The sequence below is a fragment of the Thermobia domestica genome, chromosome 9 (assembly GCF_964235325.1).
Source record: "Thermobia domestica chromosome 9, izTheDome1.hap1.1, whole genome shotgun sequence".
Lineage (NCBI taxonomy): Eukaryota > Metazoa > Arthropoda > Insecta > Zygentoma > Lepismatidae > Thermobia > Thermobia domestica.
In genome coordinates, this window is record NC_137462.1 from 243,135,229 (window position 1) to 243,157,432 (window position 22,204).

The 22,204-nt window shown below is 36.5% G+C and overlaps 1 protein-coding gene across 3 annotated transcripts in view; it reads left to right on the forward strand.

The window, feature by feature from the left end:
• Nucleotides 1-264: 264 nt before the first annotated feature.
• gek (serine/threonine-protein kinase gek) overlaps nucleotides 265-22,204 on the forward strand; it is a 223,251-nt gene continuing 201,311 nt past the window's right edge. For all 3 annotated transcript variants that reach the window (XM_081725920.1, XM_081725921.1, XM_081725922.1), the window contains exons 1-2: nucleotides 265-420; nucleotides 16,022-16,398. In XM_081725920.1, the coding sequence (XP_081582046.1) occupies nucleotides 16,176-16,398 (223 nt within the window). In that variant the 5' untranslated portion in view covers nucleotides 265-420; nucleotides 16,022-16,175. The remainder of the gene's footprint in view (nucleotides 421-16,021; nucleotides 16,399-22,204) is intronic.

Genomic DNA, 22,204 nt, shown 5'->3' on the forward strand with positions numbered 1-22,204 from the left:
TTGAATACATAATGAATGATATAACAAAATGAAACAGATTCACAGCTATTAACAGAAAATTTATAGCAAAGAAAATTTAACTAGACAAGAACAAACACTCAGTGAACGAGTTTCTTTGTTAATTTGACTTTAACGAAGTTTTAATCAATTTTTCATTCAAAAATACCCATATTATTTATCTGGGTGAAAAGGGGAGAGGTGTGATCAGTATTAGGTCGGCGTAATTTGAGGTATTTCATTCTCGTCAATTATTTATCTTCCGGATTCACCTTATTTTCAATCTGGCAATGCCGCATAACTCCCAGGATTCCTTCTGCAGCTAGGTGTGGCAGCCATATTTTGGTGTGTTTAGCATTGGTGATTATACAGTGCAAGGAATATGTAGCCAAATAAAAAGAGCAAATGAATTGTAATAATAAGGTAAATAGATGATAATGTTTTTCGAGATGTCTACTTGCTCATTGAACATAAAGATGGAAGTGTTTTCCTTTGTAAATGTGTGCGCGCTTTATTCGTCATATTGACTTTTCGACACAGCAGAAAGTTCATCATCTTATAAGACTATTTTTGATGAAAGTAAACTGATATGTGCATTCTTTTTTATCATAGAAGGCTAAAGGAAACTACACGTGTAGATGTGCCTCATAGTGAAAATGATTCGGATTTATATATTTTGCTTCTAAGTCCATGACACGAGTCGCAAAATTAAAATTGCTGTCTGCTTGACGTAGCATCATTTCTATATCGTATTATAGTGCTTGTCAACATAGGGCATATTACGTTTGCGTCAAACTACTAGTGTGCGTGGTGGGGGAGAAATGCTTTGGATGTAAGCCAGTACAAACGTAAATAAAGCTGATTACGGAGGAAATAAGGAGAAGGAAATTTATGAAACGTCGAAATTGTAAAATTAATTACTACATCTTGAACTCAACGTAATTTAAATATGCTTGCACGAGACCTAAATCAGAAGGTTTAGCTTGACGTCCATCGAGCCAAGTAATTTTTGATTATGATATATTCATTTTTAATTTTGCATTAAGAATTGACATTTAAAAACCGATTTCCATCTCAAGTTAAAATGGAATGTTATTTTAAAAGAGAAAATATTATCAAAAAAGTTAGTAAGCAATACGGTTTAAAGTAGTTTTTTTTTTTTTTTAATAATTGTAGAAGTTTTTATAAATTATTACGAAGAGAAAGATATGGTACATAAAGTTTGTGTGATGCAGATTGAGAATACGTAGCCGTAATATTGGAAATCTAACGGGTAAAGTTCAGAAACAAACCGTGTACTCTTCGTTCTATTTAACCTACTACTGTAGGCAACCAAAACTAACCTTTTTTTCTTAAACATTACGAGAGGAAAAATAAAATGACCAACCTGATTCAAGAAGGGAAATAGTTGTAATATACAATGTCGTTTAAAATTTTAACACTGCAGGACGTTCGTACGTGGTACAGTGAAAGAAAGATTGCATTAAGTGTTCGATATAACGTCCCACGTCTATACTCTTCAGACTAAAGATGGGTGATTCTGAAAATTTTGGGGAATGAGAATGTGGGAAGCAACGGGAGAAATCGAGAAGACTCACGGACACAATGTTTTCTACCACAAGCTCATATAGTCTGAAGTCGAACCATTGTTGAACGCACTCGTCGTGCTCTTTAGACGGCATTGAAAGATTATTTGCTAACGCTTTCAGCTATTACAAACCCCAATATCGACCACAACTATATTTTCATCTTCAGGTAAGATTAATGTGACAAAGTAGCTTCTATTGGGCAGTTAGGCGATATATATATATTTGTTTTCCTAATGTTTGGTATCTCACCGTTAGGCTACATGTCAGAGCTCTATTATTTTTTGCATAATATTGCATTATAAAATTATACTTTTATTCAGTTCCCTGGTTGCACGGTGACTCAGTGGTAGAGCGTTCACCTGTGGTGGTTGGTTCGATCCGAGCTCGCACTAAGTGAACTTTGTGGTGTACAAACACCATGTGTGTGGGTTTTCTTGAGGTTTTCCTGTTTCCTCCCACTTTCTCGATTCCATCAGTGCATTCATTTATCATCACGTCGTCTTTAGCATAACCGGCATAACCGTAGGACGTAAAACAAAGATTTTTTTTAGAAAAATCCTATTAGTTGCAATTAAAACTCGTTTACCAGGCTTTCCATCCCAGTCCCACGATTTCAAACTACTAAATGAGCTGGTAATTACACAGGACAAGAGTTTTATTTATCCCACTTCGGTATTTGAATGTAATAAAGTCTTTGTTATTGTGAAAGAATAAATTAATTGTTTATACGTGTTCGATCACATTCTTAATTTCCGTGCGTGAGTTAGTGGTTCTAAGAGGGACAGCAGGAATATTTACGATTGAGAGATTTCAAGAGAGTGTAATGAGAAGAAAATTATTTTGAACTGCCATCAGGTTGGGCAGTATGAAAAATAGAGGCTACACACCTGTAACCACACGAACAGGGTAGAAATGACATAAATAATGTAAACTTAGTTGGATTAGAGTTCAGCGTCTCATTGGGCACAGAGGCTCATGAGATATCGACAACAGATCAATGTAGGCTCCGAACCACATGAGTACCAACCAGAATTCAAACCTGTGGGCCACGGTGGCTCAGTGGTAGAGCGTTCACCTCTGGTGCTGGGGTCCCGGGTTCGATCCCAGCCCCCGCCAAGTGAACTTTGTGGTGGACAAACACCGTGTGCGTGGGTTTTCTCGGGGTTCTCCCGTTTCCTCCCACTATCTTCATTCCACCATTTCATTCATTACTTATCATCACCGTCTCCTTTAACCTTACCGGCATAATCGTGGGACGTAAAACTCAAAGATTTCATTTTTTTTAAATTTCAGAATTCAAACTGGGATAGCCACAAGGAGTTCACGAATGTAAGCGTCATTAGCTTGTAATCCTCCATAAAAAATATTTATGCAATCTTCCCTGCATGTGATATTACACACGTGTAACATCTCCAAGGTATTTTAGTCTCCGTAAGTGCAAATAGTTCCTGGCTAAGCGGCTTTGGATCATTCCATGTCAGTTCATCCAAGCCATTTAACCCACAGTATCAGATTTTCATGAAACTTCTGTCACTTGTTAGTACTACAAGGGTCATAACCTTCCTTAGACCAAATAGGTTTGGAGTTAGATGCAATCAAGGTTTGGGAAAATAGCAAATGTACATAACTTCCGAGATTCTGCTTTGAGATTGCACTCTGAATTGAACATGCTATAACTCAAGGTCTAACAAACATAGCTGCGTGAAAATTTTCTCAGACAAGCTTCAAGGTTTGTAGATCAAGGAAAAAAGTAAACTCTTGTCTTTGTTTAAAAAAAAATACTAATGTTATAACTTAAATTTTTATAGAGCGAAAAGACTGCATTCACTAAACAAGAATTATCACGAAAGATACAGGTGTTTTGGTGATAATTTCTGTCTTCAGCTAAACTTAAAGCTCTGCTCTAAAGTTATAAAAGAAAAACAGTGGAATTTTGGGTACATGTTGGTGTTATTAATAAATGCTATAAATTTATGAATTGTTAAAATACAAATTACAATATTGTACTTTAAGCTGTGGTGTAAGGATGAAGTATTCCAAAGATTAAAGGCCAAACCAGGACAGGAGGGGCCCAAGTACACAAATGGAACCTAACTGGATATTACTTCTTATAAATAAATAAATGCAAGAGGTCTTTGAACTCATCCACATGTTTATTTTGTTAAACAAGTTTCATATGTTCCATGCAAATTAATATCGCTGCTAAAATAGACATGTGTGTGTGAAGTACTCAGTGCAAGTGCACATATAGACAATATGGTGAACAGTGTTGCCATCATAAGAGTATATCTACATTAATTTAGACATCCTACGACACCTACTATTTTAGACGTTTGGAAAATTTGGTATTTGTTTGGAAGTTTGGTACTTTATTTCTGTCCCCTTGTGGAATATTTTAAATCTTTCCGGAAGAATATGAAACATACCAGAATACTTTACAATGCTTTGGAACAGTTTCGAAATTTGCAGAATGATGTTGAACTGTATTCTACATTGTTTTTGCTTTCAGAACATTCTCGAACTGTCTAGAATAATTCATGGCCTTTAGTGTAAAAGCAGTCCTCTTGGTTTAATGAGTTCAGTTGTCTTAAGACTGGGGAAGAATGTGTCACTACCGTGCTTGCAACACTGGTTTGCTAGTACAGTTTTCTGTTACATAATTAGTTTTACTTGGGGCAGTAACTAATGCAGGGCCGTGCCGTGGGGGGGAGATGCGAGCAAGGCGACGGCCCCGAGCGCCGAAGTAAGGGGGAGAAGAATTCGGGAGAAAAAGGAAAAAGATAGGAAAAATTGCTTGGAATATATGTATGGGGGCGCCGTCGTATACTCGCCCCGGGCGCTGATTTTTTACGGCACGGCCCTGAACTAATGCATAGTTAATTTGATAATTGAGTTCATTCAATTCGATTTAAAGAAGCTGTACTGAGTTAAGTGGTTCAATTGTTTCAGTGTCTGAAATAAAACTACGACCACTAGTCACAAACTTGAACCATGTTGTTAAAAACAAATGTTGGCATCACCATGCATTGTATTTGAGGAAGGATGAACTGTTTCAGAGATCATGCTACGACCCCATGAAATTACACTGCATTTTAGTTAAGCACTCTCTGCGTACAATCTCTTTACAGGAAAAAAATAGCAAACAAAGCAAGTGTTTATTTCATCTGTGGACAGAAAATTTGCGCATCGTGTAGGAAGTAGGTAGATATGAACATTCTACATTCTGTTGAATTTTTATCTAAGAAATCAGAAGAAGGGGACGTCACTCAGAAGTTGAACACTGAAACAGTGAAAGAGGGAACTTGAGCTGTACTTCACAGAATTGTAAAAGATTTGCAGAAGTCACCATTGAAGCTGCATTCCGTACCAAATTGTGCAAGATCTAAATATGAGAAACGTAAAGTTTAGGAGCTTACAGAAGCTGTAGCAGACAAGATATCCAAAGTTTTCGAAGTTGAACTTGATGATAGTTGAAGCAGTGACAGTGATAAATGTGAGCGTTACCTGGAACAGAAGGCTGCAGATTTAGATCAGTTGGTTTCTTTAATGAAGCAGAAGCTGCCCACAAAAGGGAATAGACAACGAAAATTCCAAATTCTCACCTGAGCCATCAATCGTGGTCCAGAAAGAAGACTGCAAACGAATTGGATGTTTCAAAGTGCATGGTTCGGCAGGCAAGAAAACTTACATTGGAACACGGAATCTGTGCAGTACCCCATCTCACACCAGGGAAGAAACTACCTGGAGAGACAGTGCAAATAATTCAAGGTTTTTATTAGGATGATGAGTTTTCCAGCCAAATGCTAGGAATTACCAAGATAGAGTTAGCATATCCAGGAATATGTATAAAGAGAAAATCTTTCTGCTATGCAACTTACGTGAACTTCACTGTTCCTTTTGGGAAAAATATGCTCAATTCAAAGTAGGGTTTTCAAAGTTCTGTGTTCTACGCCCAAAATGGTGTGTGTTTTGGCAGGAAGTTGGGAAACTCATGCAATCTGTGTCTGCACCATCCATCAAAATGTTGAGTTGCTGCTTCACGCTCTAGGTTATCGCAGCTACAGGGAACTTATTTCATTTCTTGTGTGTGACTATGGGATTACTGCCTGTATGATCCGACAATGTGAACACTGTCCTCCAGGAAACCTAGAGTACCATCTCCTAGTAAGTTTGAACTGTGATCCAGATGATGTAATTGAATATATCACCAGTGGATCAATACCAGCAGAACAGAATTACAAACACTCATTATAAATGTTGATGATTTTATAGAAACGTAGTGTGAAAGCTTGAACTCCTCGTACTCCACGCATATATATCACAAAGCAACAGTCAGGCTATCTGAAACTTAGTATCAGAGCTGTTGTTGCGTTGTTGGATTGTAGTGAAAATTATCCCTTTGTTATTCAAAATGAAGGACAAGGATACCATTGGACTCAGGGTTACTGTACAGTTCATCCAGATATGCTGTATTACAAACGTCCAAGTGATGATGCATTACAAACAAGCAGTCACTCGATTTTATCAGATGACCTAGATAACGATGTTTCAATGGCGTATAAAATTCAGTCAGAAATAGCCACTTACATAAGGAGCAATTATCTTGTGTTGAACATATACATTATTTCAGCGATGGTTGTGGTGCGCAATAAAAAACTACAAACCTTCGTCAATTTGTGCATCACAAGGAAGATTTCAGGCTGACAGCTTTTTGGTTATTCTTTGCCACAACTCATGGCAAATCTTTTTGTGATGGAATCGGTGGCAGACAGACGACTTACTTCTAAAGCTAGCCTTCAGCGACTATTACAAGATCAAATTACATCCGTTCATAAAGTGTTTGCCTACTGCAGTGCACACATTGGTTGCATTATTTCAAATAAAATTGAAAAAACGCTTGAATCACATTCGTTCACACCAAAGGCAATTATACAAGGAAAAACTATTCCTGGCACAAGAGGTTTTTATGGTGTGTTTCCATTATCCCAGCACTAGGCTGAATTGAAGAAAATAAGTCAGGATGAAAAGTATTCTTTAGTTTTCAATTTTGAAGCGGAAACCAGATGTGAGTCTGATAATATTGTATCTAAACTGTATACCGGCTGCTTTGTTGCAATTGTGTATGGCGAAAAGGTAATGTCCGCATGGGTCTGTGGCGGCTATGTTGGTGTAATACGTAACATTAATAGATCAGAAAGTAGTGCTCAGGTTAACTTCATGCACCCGCTGGGCCAAGAACTTAATTCTATTGGCGTTCAACTCGAGAGGATGTGTGCTTGATTCCTTTCTTTCATATTCTTACAATTTTGAAGGCGCCACCAACAGCTAACTCTGGCCACACATACCGTTTTTTGACAGCAGATTTAAAAGTGTATGACACACGGTGGAAACTTCATCGGAAAAGTACTCTTACTGCAACTGATTGTACAAGGCGTAGAATTTGAAACTATTTCTGAAGGTGCTGTTCATTACATGAACTTAATAACTCAGTAAAGTAGTGGTCCATTGCATATTAATAAGAAATTGTTTTTGTTTATAATAACTTGTCGTGATGATTAATAAGGTGCAGAAATACAGTGTGCCAAGTACCGAATTTCGCAAACGTCTAAAATAGTAAGTATCGTAGGATGTTTGAATTAATGCAGATATACTCTTAAGGTGGCAAGACTGTTCACCACATTACCTATATATGCATGTGTATTACTGAGCACTTAACTTATATATCCATTTTAGCAGCGATTTTAATTTGCTTTGAACATGTAAACCTTTTTTTTTTTAAAATAAGTGGATGAGTTCAGAGACTCCTTGAATTTATTTATTTGTTATATATTTATAAGAAGTAAGTGTCCGGTTATATTGCATTTGTGTACTTGGCCCTCTCCTATCTTGGTTCGGGCGTAATCTTTCGGATACTTCACCTCCCCTCCACACTACACCAGAACTCGAGCATATTGTAATTCGTAATTTAACAATTCATAAATTCACAACATTTATTAATAGTACCAACATGTATTCAAAGTCCCAGCAGAACTCGACGTTTAGTTGAAGACAAAAATTACCATCAAAACACCGGTGATAATTGTTGTTTAGTGATGCAATGTTTTCGTTCCATAAAAATGTAAGTTATAACATCTGTTATTTTTATTTTATTTATTTATTTATTTATTTACTTTTTTTTTGACAAAGACAGGAGTTGGCTATCTTTATGATTTTTTCCCCCTTTTTTTCTGAAATCTACAAACTGGCGCTTCTCTAAAAAAAAAAAAAAAAAAAAAAATTCACGCAGCTATGTTTGTTAGATCTTGAGCTCAAACATGTTCAATTTAGAGTGCAGTCTCAAAGCAGAATCTCGGAAGTTGTGTATATGTGCTATTTTCCCAAACTTTGATCGCCTCTAACTCTAAAACCTATTTGGTCTAAGAGGGAAAAACTTTACACTGGTTATGACCCTTGTACTACTACCAAGTGACAGAAGTTTCATGAAAATCTGAGATGGTGTTTTTAACATAACAAGGTTGATTTGACGTGGAATGACCCCTTTGAAATCCTCTTTGTTTCTCGCCTGCCCTGGATCACTCAGCCTTTACTGTATGAAGTGGATTACTACACTGCAATTAATACTACTTGTCCCTTGTGACAGCTCGCTGCGCGCACATTGTGCTCAATGTTGCGTCGTCAGCTTTTGTGTCGAATATTGAAACTACACGAGTAGAACAAGTGAATTGTTTCTTGTTTCATATTAACATTTACTAAATGTAGAATGCTAAATGACACAGAAATGAACTAAAAGGAATGCTTTCAGTAACCACAAGGTCCACTACTCAAGTTGACATTCGATTAAAACAATGTGCCTTTGTTTTTATTCAAACTGGCAACGTGCGGAGAGGGGGGAATTTTTACCACTGCAGAGCGAGAGGAATGAGCCACTATAATTGGCTGAACGTGTTGTTGCCATAGAAACAGTTCTTCTTGGCTGATTGTTATGACCACGTGCAGGAAGAAGAAAAAAAAAAAAGGAAAGCAACTGTCACAAGGGACAAGTTGTATCAATTGAATTATACACATACTTCTCTTGTGCAAGCAAGATACCTTAGATTTATTGGAATTTTTTAAAATATTAAAACAGGAGAATAACCCCTCCCTCACACACACACACACAAATATGTAGTTGTGGTAATCTGAATTTGTACAATTATTTTCATTCTGATAAGAAATCACAAAAAAAAAAAAAAGTTTTATCAAAGTATTATAGTTATTGAATTGATAGATATCAATACTTCACAACAACTCATAAACAATAAATGTCTGTTCAAATGTATCGTTGCTCATATGGATTTATAGGCGCTACATTTGTGTTCAAAATGTATGATGGAAACCACTTTTTCTTTCAAATGTAGAAACTCTTATGAGCTATACACTATCTATAACTATTTGTACTACTTCCTACACTGAGTCATATGGAGAACACTCAGGATTTCAGGTAGGTTTTACTTTTAGGTATCTGTAATCGGTGCCGTATTTACGCATCGGCCATGGCCCTGGGACAGCAAATTTCTCGGACTAGTTTTCATAGTTATGTTCCCGAAATCTCGTAAACTTATTATGCATATGAATATGAAATGGGATTTTAACACATCCAGGTAGCAGCAACCTGTTCGGTTAGAAAGAGTTAATTAGCATTGTATTAATATTAATATTAGAGTTAATTAATATTGAATTAATATTCATTTTTATTTCTCATTTTCCATTGTTCACATCATATTGTCGTATCGTAATTTCAAAGCCTTTACATTCTTGTTGAACTTCCAGAACTACTTACGGTTTTCAAAGCTTATCACTCAGTCGCCAGCGCAAGTAACTTGTTGTTGTAACAAACTTATATTATCATTCATTTTGGGTGGGCCGAATTTTTTTTTTTTTTTTTTTTTTTTTCGAATTTCGTTTGAGCAAGTTGTGGAAAAGTTATATTTGGATTACAGTAGTTTGCATGCAAAATTGCAAATTTTTTGTTCAACTCCTTTTCTCGTGCTTCAAGGTAAAATATAGATCAAAGTTTTTCAGCGGCCGAAGCTGAAAAACTGCTTTCGAAGCCTCTGTTTTCACACGTAGGATCCTCTCAACTACTTGAGTATTGTACGGAAATGACGTAATGTTATAATCAATCTTGGCTGCGTTTTTGGTGTTTTTCTCAAACTAGTCCGTCATTATTGACTTAGTCAACGGTAATTCTGTTATCTAGGTGGAAAACCAATCGATCAATATAGTAATCGACCGATGTAAAGTTGATTTCGTCGTCTGTGAATTCCCATAAAAGTCTTTTCTATTGTTGACATTTCTTGATACATCTCCATCCCAGTGTCCTAATGTTAATGCTTTTGTCCGTTATCGTGGATAAAATGAGCTTTTCAGGATGAGAAATATGCATTAACACTACGAATGAATGGACAACTTGTTTAATGAATTCTGGAAGAAATTGGGCAGATTCAACGATTTTCCTAAGTGTCGGGACCCGCACTGAAGTAGCTTCTTCAAGTGCAATGATACTCACGTCAAGACAGTTATCTCGAAGTTATTAACCAACGAGATTGTACAATTAGTCCAGAGGTCCGGCAAATATGTGCCACTTTAGATATGCTACATTGACTTGATCCCTAGTCTTCCGTTGCAAGCGCTGCTATCGGTTGAAGGAATTCCACTCGCTTTCTCTCGCTTAGCAACAGCTAAACCCTTATTGGCTCAACGCGTGGGTGTGTAAGGGTGTGAGCGTTAGTTCGCATTTTTGCCACGGCTCAAGACATTTTGGCAGCATAATAGAGACAGCTCGACAAATGTCTAGTAGGTTTTGTTGGTCGATACTTAAATCGTTTAAATCAGTCATTTTTCGACCCATTGGACGTCAATCGGTTGGGCAGAAACCACAGGTAATTCTTCATAGGCAGTCAATCCTTTTTCAGTCAAACCAGATAGTTCCTTTGGGCCGGTAGATGCGACATCAAGATGCTAAAATAGGCACGCAATTCTCTGCATTCCTTTGTTAACTTTCTACACATATTACTGCACATGATCTACCTGTATTTACATTAGTTCCATCGCATCTTGGTGCAAGTAGTTGTGAAGCCTGTATACCACTTTGTCCAAGAAACTGGAGAAGCGCTTGTGCTATTTTGTCTCCATGCCCGGAAAGCGGAATATATATGTCAGAAATATTTTAAGGCGGGTTCTTCCAGTAATTTTGCCCTTCTTGTATCTCTCTTCTGTAGAATTTTTCAACTTCTTCCTTTCTGTCCATCGAAATAAAGTCCACGAATCCATATTTCGTACCACTATCTTTCAACCAAATCACGCGCTAGATTTTCCTTCTTCCGACGAATTTTCGATGTAACTTTTTCTTTTCATGGAAAATTTTAGGAGAAAACATTTAGTTCTATTAATTTTAGTTGTCGAGGTAATAATAATATTAATATTATTATTAATGAGGGTGATAATAAATTGAACACAAGGCTGAGTTAGTAACAGTTTAAAAAATACACTTGTAAATTTAGATTATGGATGTACCGATACCGATACTTTTGACACATTTCTTATATATTGTCAGAAATTTTTAGAAAAATGAAATGATCAATATTGTAATAGGGTATGTTAGATATAAAACCAAAATTTGACGTACAACGACAAAAAAAGCAGAATTTCGTATTAGATTCCACACAAGATATATTTCCTCTAAATTTAATGTAGCTCACATAAAATGAAGTAAAAAGCAGCTGATACTTATGTAGTGTAAACTTAATGCTAAGAGTCAGTGGTTGATATTTAGAGTGACAATGTACTTTGATAGTTTTATCAGTCTCTCTTACATGCATACAGTGGCGGCGATTGCAAGTCGGGGGAGCAAGACATGATCTGAATATTAGTATATCAATGTTAGTTTTCCTGATTGTTTTTAATACTTTGTTTGCCGAAAGGTTATATAGTTAATAAGATACTATATTTTCAGTTAAAATACCGTGTATCGTGTTTCATATTTTATTAAGTAAATTGACAAGAGCAACACAAGTAGGTACTAGCCCTTTGTACTCTTAAACAACGAAGATGTAAGAAGAGATTTGATTCCTTGCTCATGAACATCTTAAAATTCTGTCTGGAAAATTGTGTGATTTGACTGTGGCCAGTTACTCAGTGATCACCGGTCACTATTTGGTGCCAAAATATTCACCATGCTCGTAGGTATTGATCAACATCAGTATCATCTCTCTATGACTAACCGTTCCCAAGATATTGGCGAAAAAAGATTCGGTAGTTTTAAGAAGCCATATCTCGGGAATCGGAAGTCAAGGAGAGATGATATTGGTGTTGATCAATACCTAAGAGGATGGTGAATATTTTGGTACTAGATGTTAACCGGGGGCCACTAGCCAACTGGCCATCGTTCCTCAGATATTGGGCAAAAAAGTTCCGATTTCGGGAGATTTAAGGAGGCATATCTCGGGAACCGTAAGTCATAGAGAGGATGGTGAAATTTTTGTTAAAAAATAGTAACCGGTGGCCACTGGTTATATCTTCATTTTCAATATATATACGGTGATAAAAAGTGACAGCTTAATATAGCTAATTCAACAGATTCCCTAATACGCAGTTCCAAATAATAAATGTATTATCTATTGAATTTAATCAAATACATTTAATATATTTGGTCTAGGAATTAATTCGTGCGGTTGGTACGCACACATTGAAGCTGTAGTACAAACACAAAATACATAAATACCTTAAGAAAAATATTGTCCATCGCTAGCCACCACTTTCGCCCATCTATCAGGCAATGTACGGATTCCGTGGCGAAAGAAGTCCTCATCCTTGGAAGCGATCCAGTCAGAGACCCATGTTTCGATATCTTCTGAAGAAGTAAACCGCTGTCCAATCAAATCGTTGTTCATGCAATCGAACAAGTAGTAGTCCGAAGGAGCAACGTCTGGTGAATACGGCGGGTGGGGTAAAACTTCCCATCCGACATTTTCTAAATAGGTTTTGACCGGTTTTGCGACATGTGGGCGAGCGTTATCATGTTCAACAATAAGTTTATCATGTCTGTTCTCCCATTCTGGTCGTGTTCTGGTCAGAGCTTGCTTCAAACGCATTAATTGTCGTCGATAACGTTCTCCATTCATAGTTTCACCCGGTTGCAGCAGCTCATAGTACACCACACCTTTCATATCCCACCATATGCACAGCATAACCTTTGCACAGTGAATATCTCGTTTTGGTTGTGATGGACCTGGTTCACCTGGTTTCACCCAGGCCTTTTTTCGTTTAGGGTTCTCGTAATGGATCCACTTCTCATCACCCGTAATAATTCGATGCAGAAACCCCTTTCTGCTCTGTCGTTGAAGCAGCAATTCGCAAATGGTTTTTCGTCTTTCAACGTCTCTGTCTTTCAATTCATGTGGAACCCAATGTGACATCTTTTGAATCATTCCCATGGCTTTCAAGCGTTTGGAGACTGTTGTTTGATCAACGCCTAATGCTGCTGCAAGTTGTTCCTGCGTTTGACACGAATCCTGCTCGAGCAATGCTGTCAATTCTTCGTCTTGAAATTTTTTGGCTGTCCAGCTCGCTCTTGGTCTGCCAAGCCGAAATCACCACTTCTAAACCGTGCAAACCACTTCTGACACGTTCGCTCAGCTAGAGCATGGTCACCATACACTTCCACCAAAATACGATGACTTTCAGTCGCACTTTTCTGCATGTTAAAGTAATGCAGCAGGACACCCCGCAAAAACACTTTATCAGGCACAAATTGCGCCATGTTCACTTAACTACAAACTGGTGTTGTTGACGCTTTAATCCACTGCCCTATACTACGAACGATACGCGATGACAGGGGTTTGCAACACATGTGTGGATACACGGAACTGTGGGACGCTCCGTTCGTTGCGCCATCTCTTGTCCACCCGCACGAATTAATTCCTATACCAAATACAATTTCATATAAATTTCGAAAAATTAATTATTTTTAAGTTCGTTCCGGCAATGCTCTTCGAGCATTCTCAACTGTTTCTTTGTTGCTTTCTGTTCAAAGAAAAAAGGCAACGAAACGGGCTTTGCTGCGTCTGCGAAAAGGGCATTGTTGTGCCTGCTAGTAAAAAAAGAAACATTCTGTTCTTTCACCACCAATTTGTAACTGCGGAATATCATAAACGCTGCAGGCAAAACAATGAAAAAGGTAGAAGTTGATTCTTATTACTCCCTTTTTAATCAATATTTCTTATTATTTGAAAGAAGAAAAGACATTTTAGGAACTGTCGATTTTTGTGCAATTAAAGAATAACTTGTGAAACACTTTTTGTTTTGTTCTGTTTTGTTTTGCGAAATGTTCTCTCAATTAGTTTCAAAGCGGCTGACTAACACATAGAGCCCTTGTAGGAAGAAATGAAAGTAAGTTGGAATTATTGCGCTCCAAAAGGTTAATTTTTAGGCCATTCTCCGAGACAATTAACACGCAATTCATGTAGCGTTTTTAACTCCACGGGAAAACAAATAACCAATACATATTCACGCCACGACAGAGTATATGGCATCATTTTTCTATGAACCAGTAATACATACAAAAACTTTACATTTCTAAATTAAATTATATACATTAAGGAGTCGCTTCAAAAAAGTGGGAGGCAACGTCCCCCTTCTGCCCCCTAATCGCCGCCCTTGCATACATATAATGCAAAGGAATACTACCATTACAAATTTACCATAAAAAAATAAGAGTTATTTTAACGAAGTCGAAAACGATAAAACTATTTATTAACTTTAGAACTAATTGTTTTTAACCAGTAAGTAGGAGAAAATAATGACGAAGTGAGCGTCTTGTGGGTTTCTTCCATAGCGTTTTCTTCTGAACCGAAACCTCTGTCTCGTTTGGGATTCAAATGATGGGTCTGCTATCCTGATCATGGGCGCCCGAAGGGGGAGGGTAGGGTGTGGCCCGGCCCCCCTGACTCACGAAAATGTATACGTAATATAGTAAACCACGTATATTAAATACCAGACAATATAGCAACCATGGAATGGGCCCTCTCTAGAAAATTTTCTTCGGGCTTCTATGATCCTGACTGAGCAGCTTTCGCTTTTATTCACCACTATTTTGGCATCGAGGGACTAAAATGTAAGTTGAGTACGAGTAGTGCAAATCAAAGGCGTACACAAGCATAAAGTAATTTAGATCAACTTTAAGCGTAAAAGAAATCGATGAAATATGTCACTGTTAATACTAAACAAATTGAAAATCATTCGGAAAATGTATCGGTAAATATCTGTGTCTATTTGCCAATATCGATACTTCCAAAAGTGGCGGATATCACCGATACCGATATATCGGTACATTCCTAATTTAAATTTCTTGGATGGCATTTAGTATCTCCCCCAACTCGTTTCATGGTTCCAGAACCGAGTACTTTGTTTTTGTCTAAAGGTAGAAGTACAAGGGCCCTGGGGGCTTCTAACTCCCTTCGCTAGCTGTTCCTAGCTCAGCTATATTTTGTAAAGTAAGTAGCACACTGTAAATCTTATATGTGCAAGATTGGAGGAGAAACTAGATATCAGCCGATTTCTTATTTTAACTGAAGTGTTAAGGTGTTCTTTTGTAACTTTCTGCACCAGCTTTTGTCGTATTCTTTGGTCCTAATATTAATGTGATTAGGTGTACTATTAGTAGCAGTCCCTGACGTTGAGTTTCCTTGTGTGTAAAATCTCAAACGGACACTTCAGAAATGTGTACGTAATTAGTGAAGTTGTTCAGAACTACTGGAGGAGTTTTCGGTGATGTGTATGAGTTCGAAAACCGATTAAATCATATGAGAGATGTGCGCAAGTAAAAAAGAAAACGATATACAAACTTACTTGGAAGCAGGAGCGACAGTTTTCAGTAAGACCAAAAATGATTAAAATAATCATCTACCTTCTTCGTAGCTGAATATACGGTTCGGTTACATTTATTGATGTTGATTTTTGACGCAAGTGACCATTTTGTCTTTACACAGAAAGCATAAAATCGGTCCTTTCAACTTCTAAGTACCTTGCGGAATCCTTGGAAGAGTAAGATTGAGAACCAGGATCTTAATCTGGGAGGAAGAATCTCAATAAAAATTAAATAATTATATCTACATATGGCTTCAAATGCTAGTAGAATACCCCTCACCCGTACAAAAATTACTGTATACGGTATAGCTGAGAATACTGTCTATTATATTGATTTCTACTTTGTAAATCATCCAGGTATGCAGGGTGCTAAGGGAAAAATCTTACGAATTTTAGGTATTGTGATTAGAGTTAGTTTGTACATAATTGAGGAAACATTTTTGTTATGATTTAGTGATGTTCGTTGCAGATGGTTTTCATATACTGTATGTGATCAAATATATTAAAGTAATGCTTTCTTTTATTTGCAGAATTCGTGAAATAATAATGGAAAGCATAATTAATATTCCTGCAACTGAGACTATCACACTGTGTCTTCCAAGGAGCAGTGTGTTACGAGTACCCGTAATACAAGTGCGATGGAAGCCTATGCTATTATTTTAAACATGGCATCACCTCAGCACCATGTCTGACCAGAGCCAGACGAAAGCATCACAGGGCTCTGGAGGGGTTACAGCTGAGGATAGGCTTCGCCAATTAGAAAGTATCTTTCTAGGTGGGCCTATTCAGGCCCAAGGGCAGTCCTTCAGCTTAGAAACCCTTCTAGACATCCTTGTGGTGCTGTACGATGAATGTTGTAATTCTTCATTACGAAGAGAAAAGACAGTTTCAGATTTTATTGAATTTGGTAAGTACCATTTTTGTTTGTTTAGGAAATAAGAACAAAATTTGATAATAGACAAGATGAAGTTGAGTATTAAATAATTCTCTATATAGAAATGAAGAAATCTTGACTAACTGTTTGATCAGCGCCCAGGCCAAACTGCTTAAACTAGTAACTTGAAATTGAGACAGGGCATCATAAGATTTTTTATGTGAGGTCCCACTAAGGAAGGATTTTTAGAAATTCGGCAGGGAAGGTGGAGAAAGATTGGTCGCAATTATTATCTTAAAATGTTTATATCTGAATCTCGTAAGGTTAGGGGCATGAAATTCGGTATTTGAACCTCTAATTGAAAATAATTATACACGTGTTGTTTGATATTTGCTCTAGAAGACAAGAAAAAAAGAATGGGATTATAATTGTTATAAATAGATGGTTATATCTCTAAATTTGTTAAGAGTATAGACATAAAATTTGATACCTAGATTTTACATTTAAAATAATTAAGGACGTATTTCAGCAGATGAAAATTGACGGATAAAAAAAAAGAGGTTGCAATTGTTAAAATAAGATGGTCATATCTCAAAATCCTAAGATGCTTAAATTTTTAATAGCTCTGGAAATACCCTTATGGGTCTTTATGTTAGATACATGAAATTTAGTATTTAGACTTTTCATTTAAAATAATCAAACACGTATTTCAGCGTTCCTTGATATTTCCCCTACGAGGGAAGGAAACTGGGAAGAAGGAAAAGGTGTAAGAATTACAATTATTATAATACGTCCATATCTCGGAATCTCTTAAGGTTAGAGTCATGAAATTTAATATTTGGACTACTTCTTATTTAAAATAATTAGACATGTGTTTCACCGTTGTTTGATATTCCACCCTAGAAGAGTAGAAAGAAAGGCGGGAAGAAAAAAGGGTGGGGCTACGATTGTACACTATAAAAGCACCAAAAACTATATAATATGTCTGTATAATGACTCATGAAACGATATTCCGTTGTAAATTATGTGCCAATAACTAGTAACGAAATCTTACAACACTCAAACTCCTGTTTAGATTATATACCTCAGTCACCATCGCGACAGTTAAACATGACAAAAAGATGGTATGTTACATACTTGAAGTTATCAGAATCTTTTATCTTATTGATCAGAAACATCCCATGCTGTCCGATGTTTCATGCTTCATTGCAGCCTTGTAAACTATAATATAAGCATTTGTAGAAATAACATCATTTAACCTGTATTTACTGCATCTGAAAATTTATATGCCACTAGCTGAAATGTCGTTCTTCATGTAGGAAAAATATTTATGAAAACTACTTAAAAGGTATATTTGAACTGATGATCACCCAGATTCTAAAATTCATTTCAAATGGTTCATCTGGTTGCTTACATTGAACATTTTATGAACAAGAAGTTGGGAATTAAAATATTGTAGAAATTGATCTCCCTGTATATAAGATATAAATTGAAACAGTAAATAATTATTGAATTAGAAATTTGTGTTATGATCTATATTTCCAATGCAATAATTACGTATTACTGTGTATCACTTTGTATCTCATATGTACCAGAGCTCCTTCCTATATGGTAGCGTGGGCAACTACAGCGTGGGGATCCGGATTTGATTCGTATTGAGAGCTCATATGGTCCTGATTCTACGATAACTGTAGTTGCACATCTCAAGTAACGTAGGAGCTGAAAGAAGCCCCGAATCAAACAACTAACATACAATAGAAATTAATTGTGCAATGCTGCTCATACACTTATTTTTTGTAAGAACAATGGTGGCCGACATAGGTAGGTTTCACAGTGTTACCAAATATAAACAGCTTGACTTTATCGCAACTTGTTTTTATCGTTTCTAAATGCAATTGAATCTTAAGCCATGAGTAGTTTGTATAGAACGACAAGGTACAGAAAAAAGAAAAATCACATACTGATTTCACCATATACTCAAATGCTGAACAACCCCTCCTGCTAGTGTAGGGCTAGCGCGCGTCTGTGGTGCATGTAGACCTTGGTTTGATCCTTGATGAAAACACGTTGGAATTTGAACGCATAACTGTGATTCGGATTCCCCGTTAAACTGCAGTCCACGTCTGATATAGCCTTGGTGCTGAAAAGAGATACTAAACTCGAATGAACGAACAAACACTGAACCCTATAGATGCACGGAATTCAAGCAGTACATAATAATAATAATAATAAGCAAGAAATAATAATAATAATAAACTTGAGAAATTCTTCATCTACCAGTGAACAAAACATTGTTGAAAATTGTGTCAGTGATGTTATCTTCATATATGAATCAAATTTCCAATATTTTTTCCTCCCCCCCCCAAAAAAAAACAGAATTCGGTAAAAACTGCAAAGGTCCGAAAAAACCCGGATGGATTGGTCTTCAGAAAATCCCGTTTTTTTTAGTTTCTGCTCTCTTTGTGCAAGTGGAATTTTCGCAAATGTTGAACCATGTGGTAACTCATTTTTAATGAGGAGCTTATATGACTAGTTTCGTCTCCGTAACTTCAGGATTTCGTGAGATTCCTCTTTTTGGCATGAGCCCTTTGCCTGCCCTCACCTTCGGATGTGCATTACAACTTATACTAGATATCATATCATTACAACTTGGCTAGTCGGATATCATTACAACTTGGCTAGAGAACTACTATCCATTTCTTTGGTTCAGCTGTTTTTAGCGAAAATGCCGTTAATAGCTGGACAAAAGTTGCATTTTCGTCCTATTAATCCTCTCGTTAACATGGTAGAAACAGATTGCAAACAAAGTTGGAACATTCCCATGACAATTCAGTCCATAATTCGTTACGCGGTTGGAGAAGCATCGAAAGGGACCTGTTCAAAAATTCTTACCAAAACACATTGCAGAACGTTGCACCAATTGTTGATGGTCCTACGAGTACCATCATCTGGTGATATATAGACATAAATTATTTTATTGGATGACTCATGTATGTACCTTAATGACTGTAACAGGCAGCGTGCAATTTTCTACAGAGAAGCTAGTGTTGAATATCATACATCCAACAATGGTACTGTAAATACATGGAAAGTATTGGCAAGGGTTGATGGTGGTTGGTTTGCTGTTTCTGTTACGATAGAAAGTTAAGGGTACACTGTTTCGCCAATAATGCCAATGTGAATATCAATTACAATCAGATGAACACCCTGATAACAATACGCCGCCATGATATTCTTCGTATACTTGGGAGGTAGACAAATCGGGTATGCCTGCATCAAGACAAGGAATCCAGCCATACGTGCTTATTCGAAGTCCTTTTCCTGCAACAACTGACAGAAGAATCTTTGTTATTATTATTATTCATTATCTTCATCTACATTCCAGTGAAATCTCCGGATTACTCAATGATAGACTGTTGTACTTTCGGTCTCCTTAAACAGGCCTTGGCACAACGGAGATCTTGCACCAGTGACGGCGTGTGTTAGGTCTGTGAAGAAGAATGGTTGCCTCTGGACCGTGTTCCATCTTTTTCGAATGGGAACTTTGATACCGAGCATAGCCAGAATACAGGGCCGCCAAATAGATCATCATTGATGATGGCATCATGGAATTCTCTCAAGTAGAAATCGTCACTATAATTCGGAAATAACCTCTGTATAAAACTGTTTATAGAGAGTTTGATTGGCATTTTATATATATATATTGCGAAGTTAGTAGTTTTTCTATACGTTTACCTTCTCACCAAGATCTGTATTTCCTTTATATAATTTTTGGTAGGTAGAACATTCAAACGTTATTCAAAGAGCACTTAAGATATTGCTTTTGTTGTCGAGACACATCAGCCACATGCAAACATAATGATAAAATATATCTACAGTATTTTTTAGTGGGCGACATCCTATAAAGGAAATTTGATTCAGCAAACAGTAACAATGTAAACTGAATATTTCCTTTAAAAAAAAGTGTCGAAGCAGACAAAATTAAGAAAAGATATCAAAGCTACTTTTTATTTTGCTTTGAGCAGTGAAAACAGTCTATGTTGAAGACCATCAAGTGCATTGAAAAGTGGCCAAATTAGAGAAAATAAATGTACTTCGAATCATTAACTATTCTGCATCGTAAGATGCACTTTCTAGTGCATAACCACTTACTAACCATGTTTCAGTTTGTATATTGTATAATATATTACTTATGTATCAGAGCTCCCTAGTGTTTAAATATTGGGATTGTTAGGGTTTAGAATTTGAATTAATTAAGGGAGCCAAATGTTTGAAAGACAGTTATTTTTACCTGTCCTTAATTGAATTAGATGTAAGGTAAAATTAAAGCAAAAACCAAGTTTTTTTTTTTTTTTGGTACAAAATACAAAGCTTTATTTACATGTAATTATAAGATTTGGTTCATTAGACAATTGATATATAAAAAAAGGATAGCTAATAAAGACAACTTCCTGCCGTTACACGAGAAGCCAAACCAAACGCCAAGCTTAGAACTCTTACGCGACAGCGTTTTAATATACAAGAATGAAAAATACAGACTTATAATAAAAGAATTTGTCCTATGACAGCACAGGTTTTTCGTACACCACCCATGCTCATTTGAGTCAGGATCCGAATCCCAATCTGAGTCTGAACCCGAGTGAATCCCCAGTTTCTAGAAACAATACAAAAATAATCTTTATTACTTAAATGTCCTTTTTAACATTAGAATAAAACTTCTTAGTATGTTTTATAAAATAAGATTTTTTTACTCTGTTCTTAAAATTTCATTACACTGCTGACTATAAAGTTAGCTTACACAGCTTTGGCACAGGAGACCCGGGTTCGATTTCCGATGAGAGTTCATTTATTCTACTTGAAACAATAGAGCAGTGTTTCTTATATATAGCCTCGGTTTGGATATCAAATTCCGAAGCAGCCAACCAAATAGTATATAGTAAAAATTATTTCTGCAATATAAAAGCATTGATAATTATAGGTTGTAAATAACTCTGAATTGGCCATATTGCACTCGAAGATTTAAGAATTGTAATATCAACTAGGGTTGTTAACAGAACGCTACCGAAAATATTTTAGGTTCCGCTCCTGGAAGGTAAATAAATGTTTCAAATCAGTGTGCTTGTGGAAGCAGAACCGAAACACATTTTGACTAATGATTATGATTACAGAACGTAAAATGAACATTCAGCGTGTTTCGAGAAGAGAACCGTTACACATTTTGAATATCGGTTCTGTTGATGAGCCCGAAAATTATAGTTCAAGTTTCGAGAAGACAACCGAAATACATTAACATATTGATTCTGTTCACGCAGCCGAAAACCAAACACACTGAATTGTTTTGGAACTGTTTTCAGTTAAATAACTTCTCGAGTTATTATCTTTCAAATTCTTAATGGTAACCCTCAGGCGGCTCAGTTATATTCTTCGAATATTCGTTGAATATTAGAATCAAATATTCGGAACATATTCGGAATTCGTCAATTTTGAGATTCAAAGAATATCCACAGAATATTCAGGGAATATGGTCAAGTAATATCTATAGGGAGCATTCAGGGAATATTCACTATCTGTAGCCAATCAAACCTCAGAATAGTTTTTGAAATTAAATTCACATTGCGCTTCAGCCTACCAAGTTGACTGCAGTTGGATACAACAGATAAAAGTAAAAAAAAAGACATAATGAGAGAAAGAGAGAGGAGAAAAAGCACAACTTAAAGTAGGGCTTAGTAACTTTCCACTTATATTCCAACCTGCTAACCACCATACCGTGAGAATGCAGTATTGTTCATGTAGATTACATGAGCGCAACACTTTACAGAAGACAGGTGTTTTTTCTTTA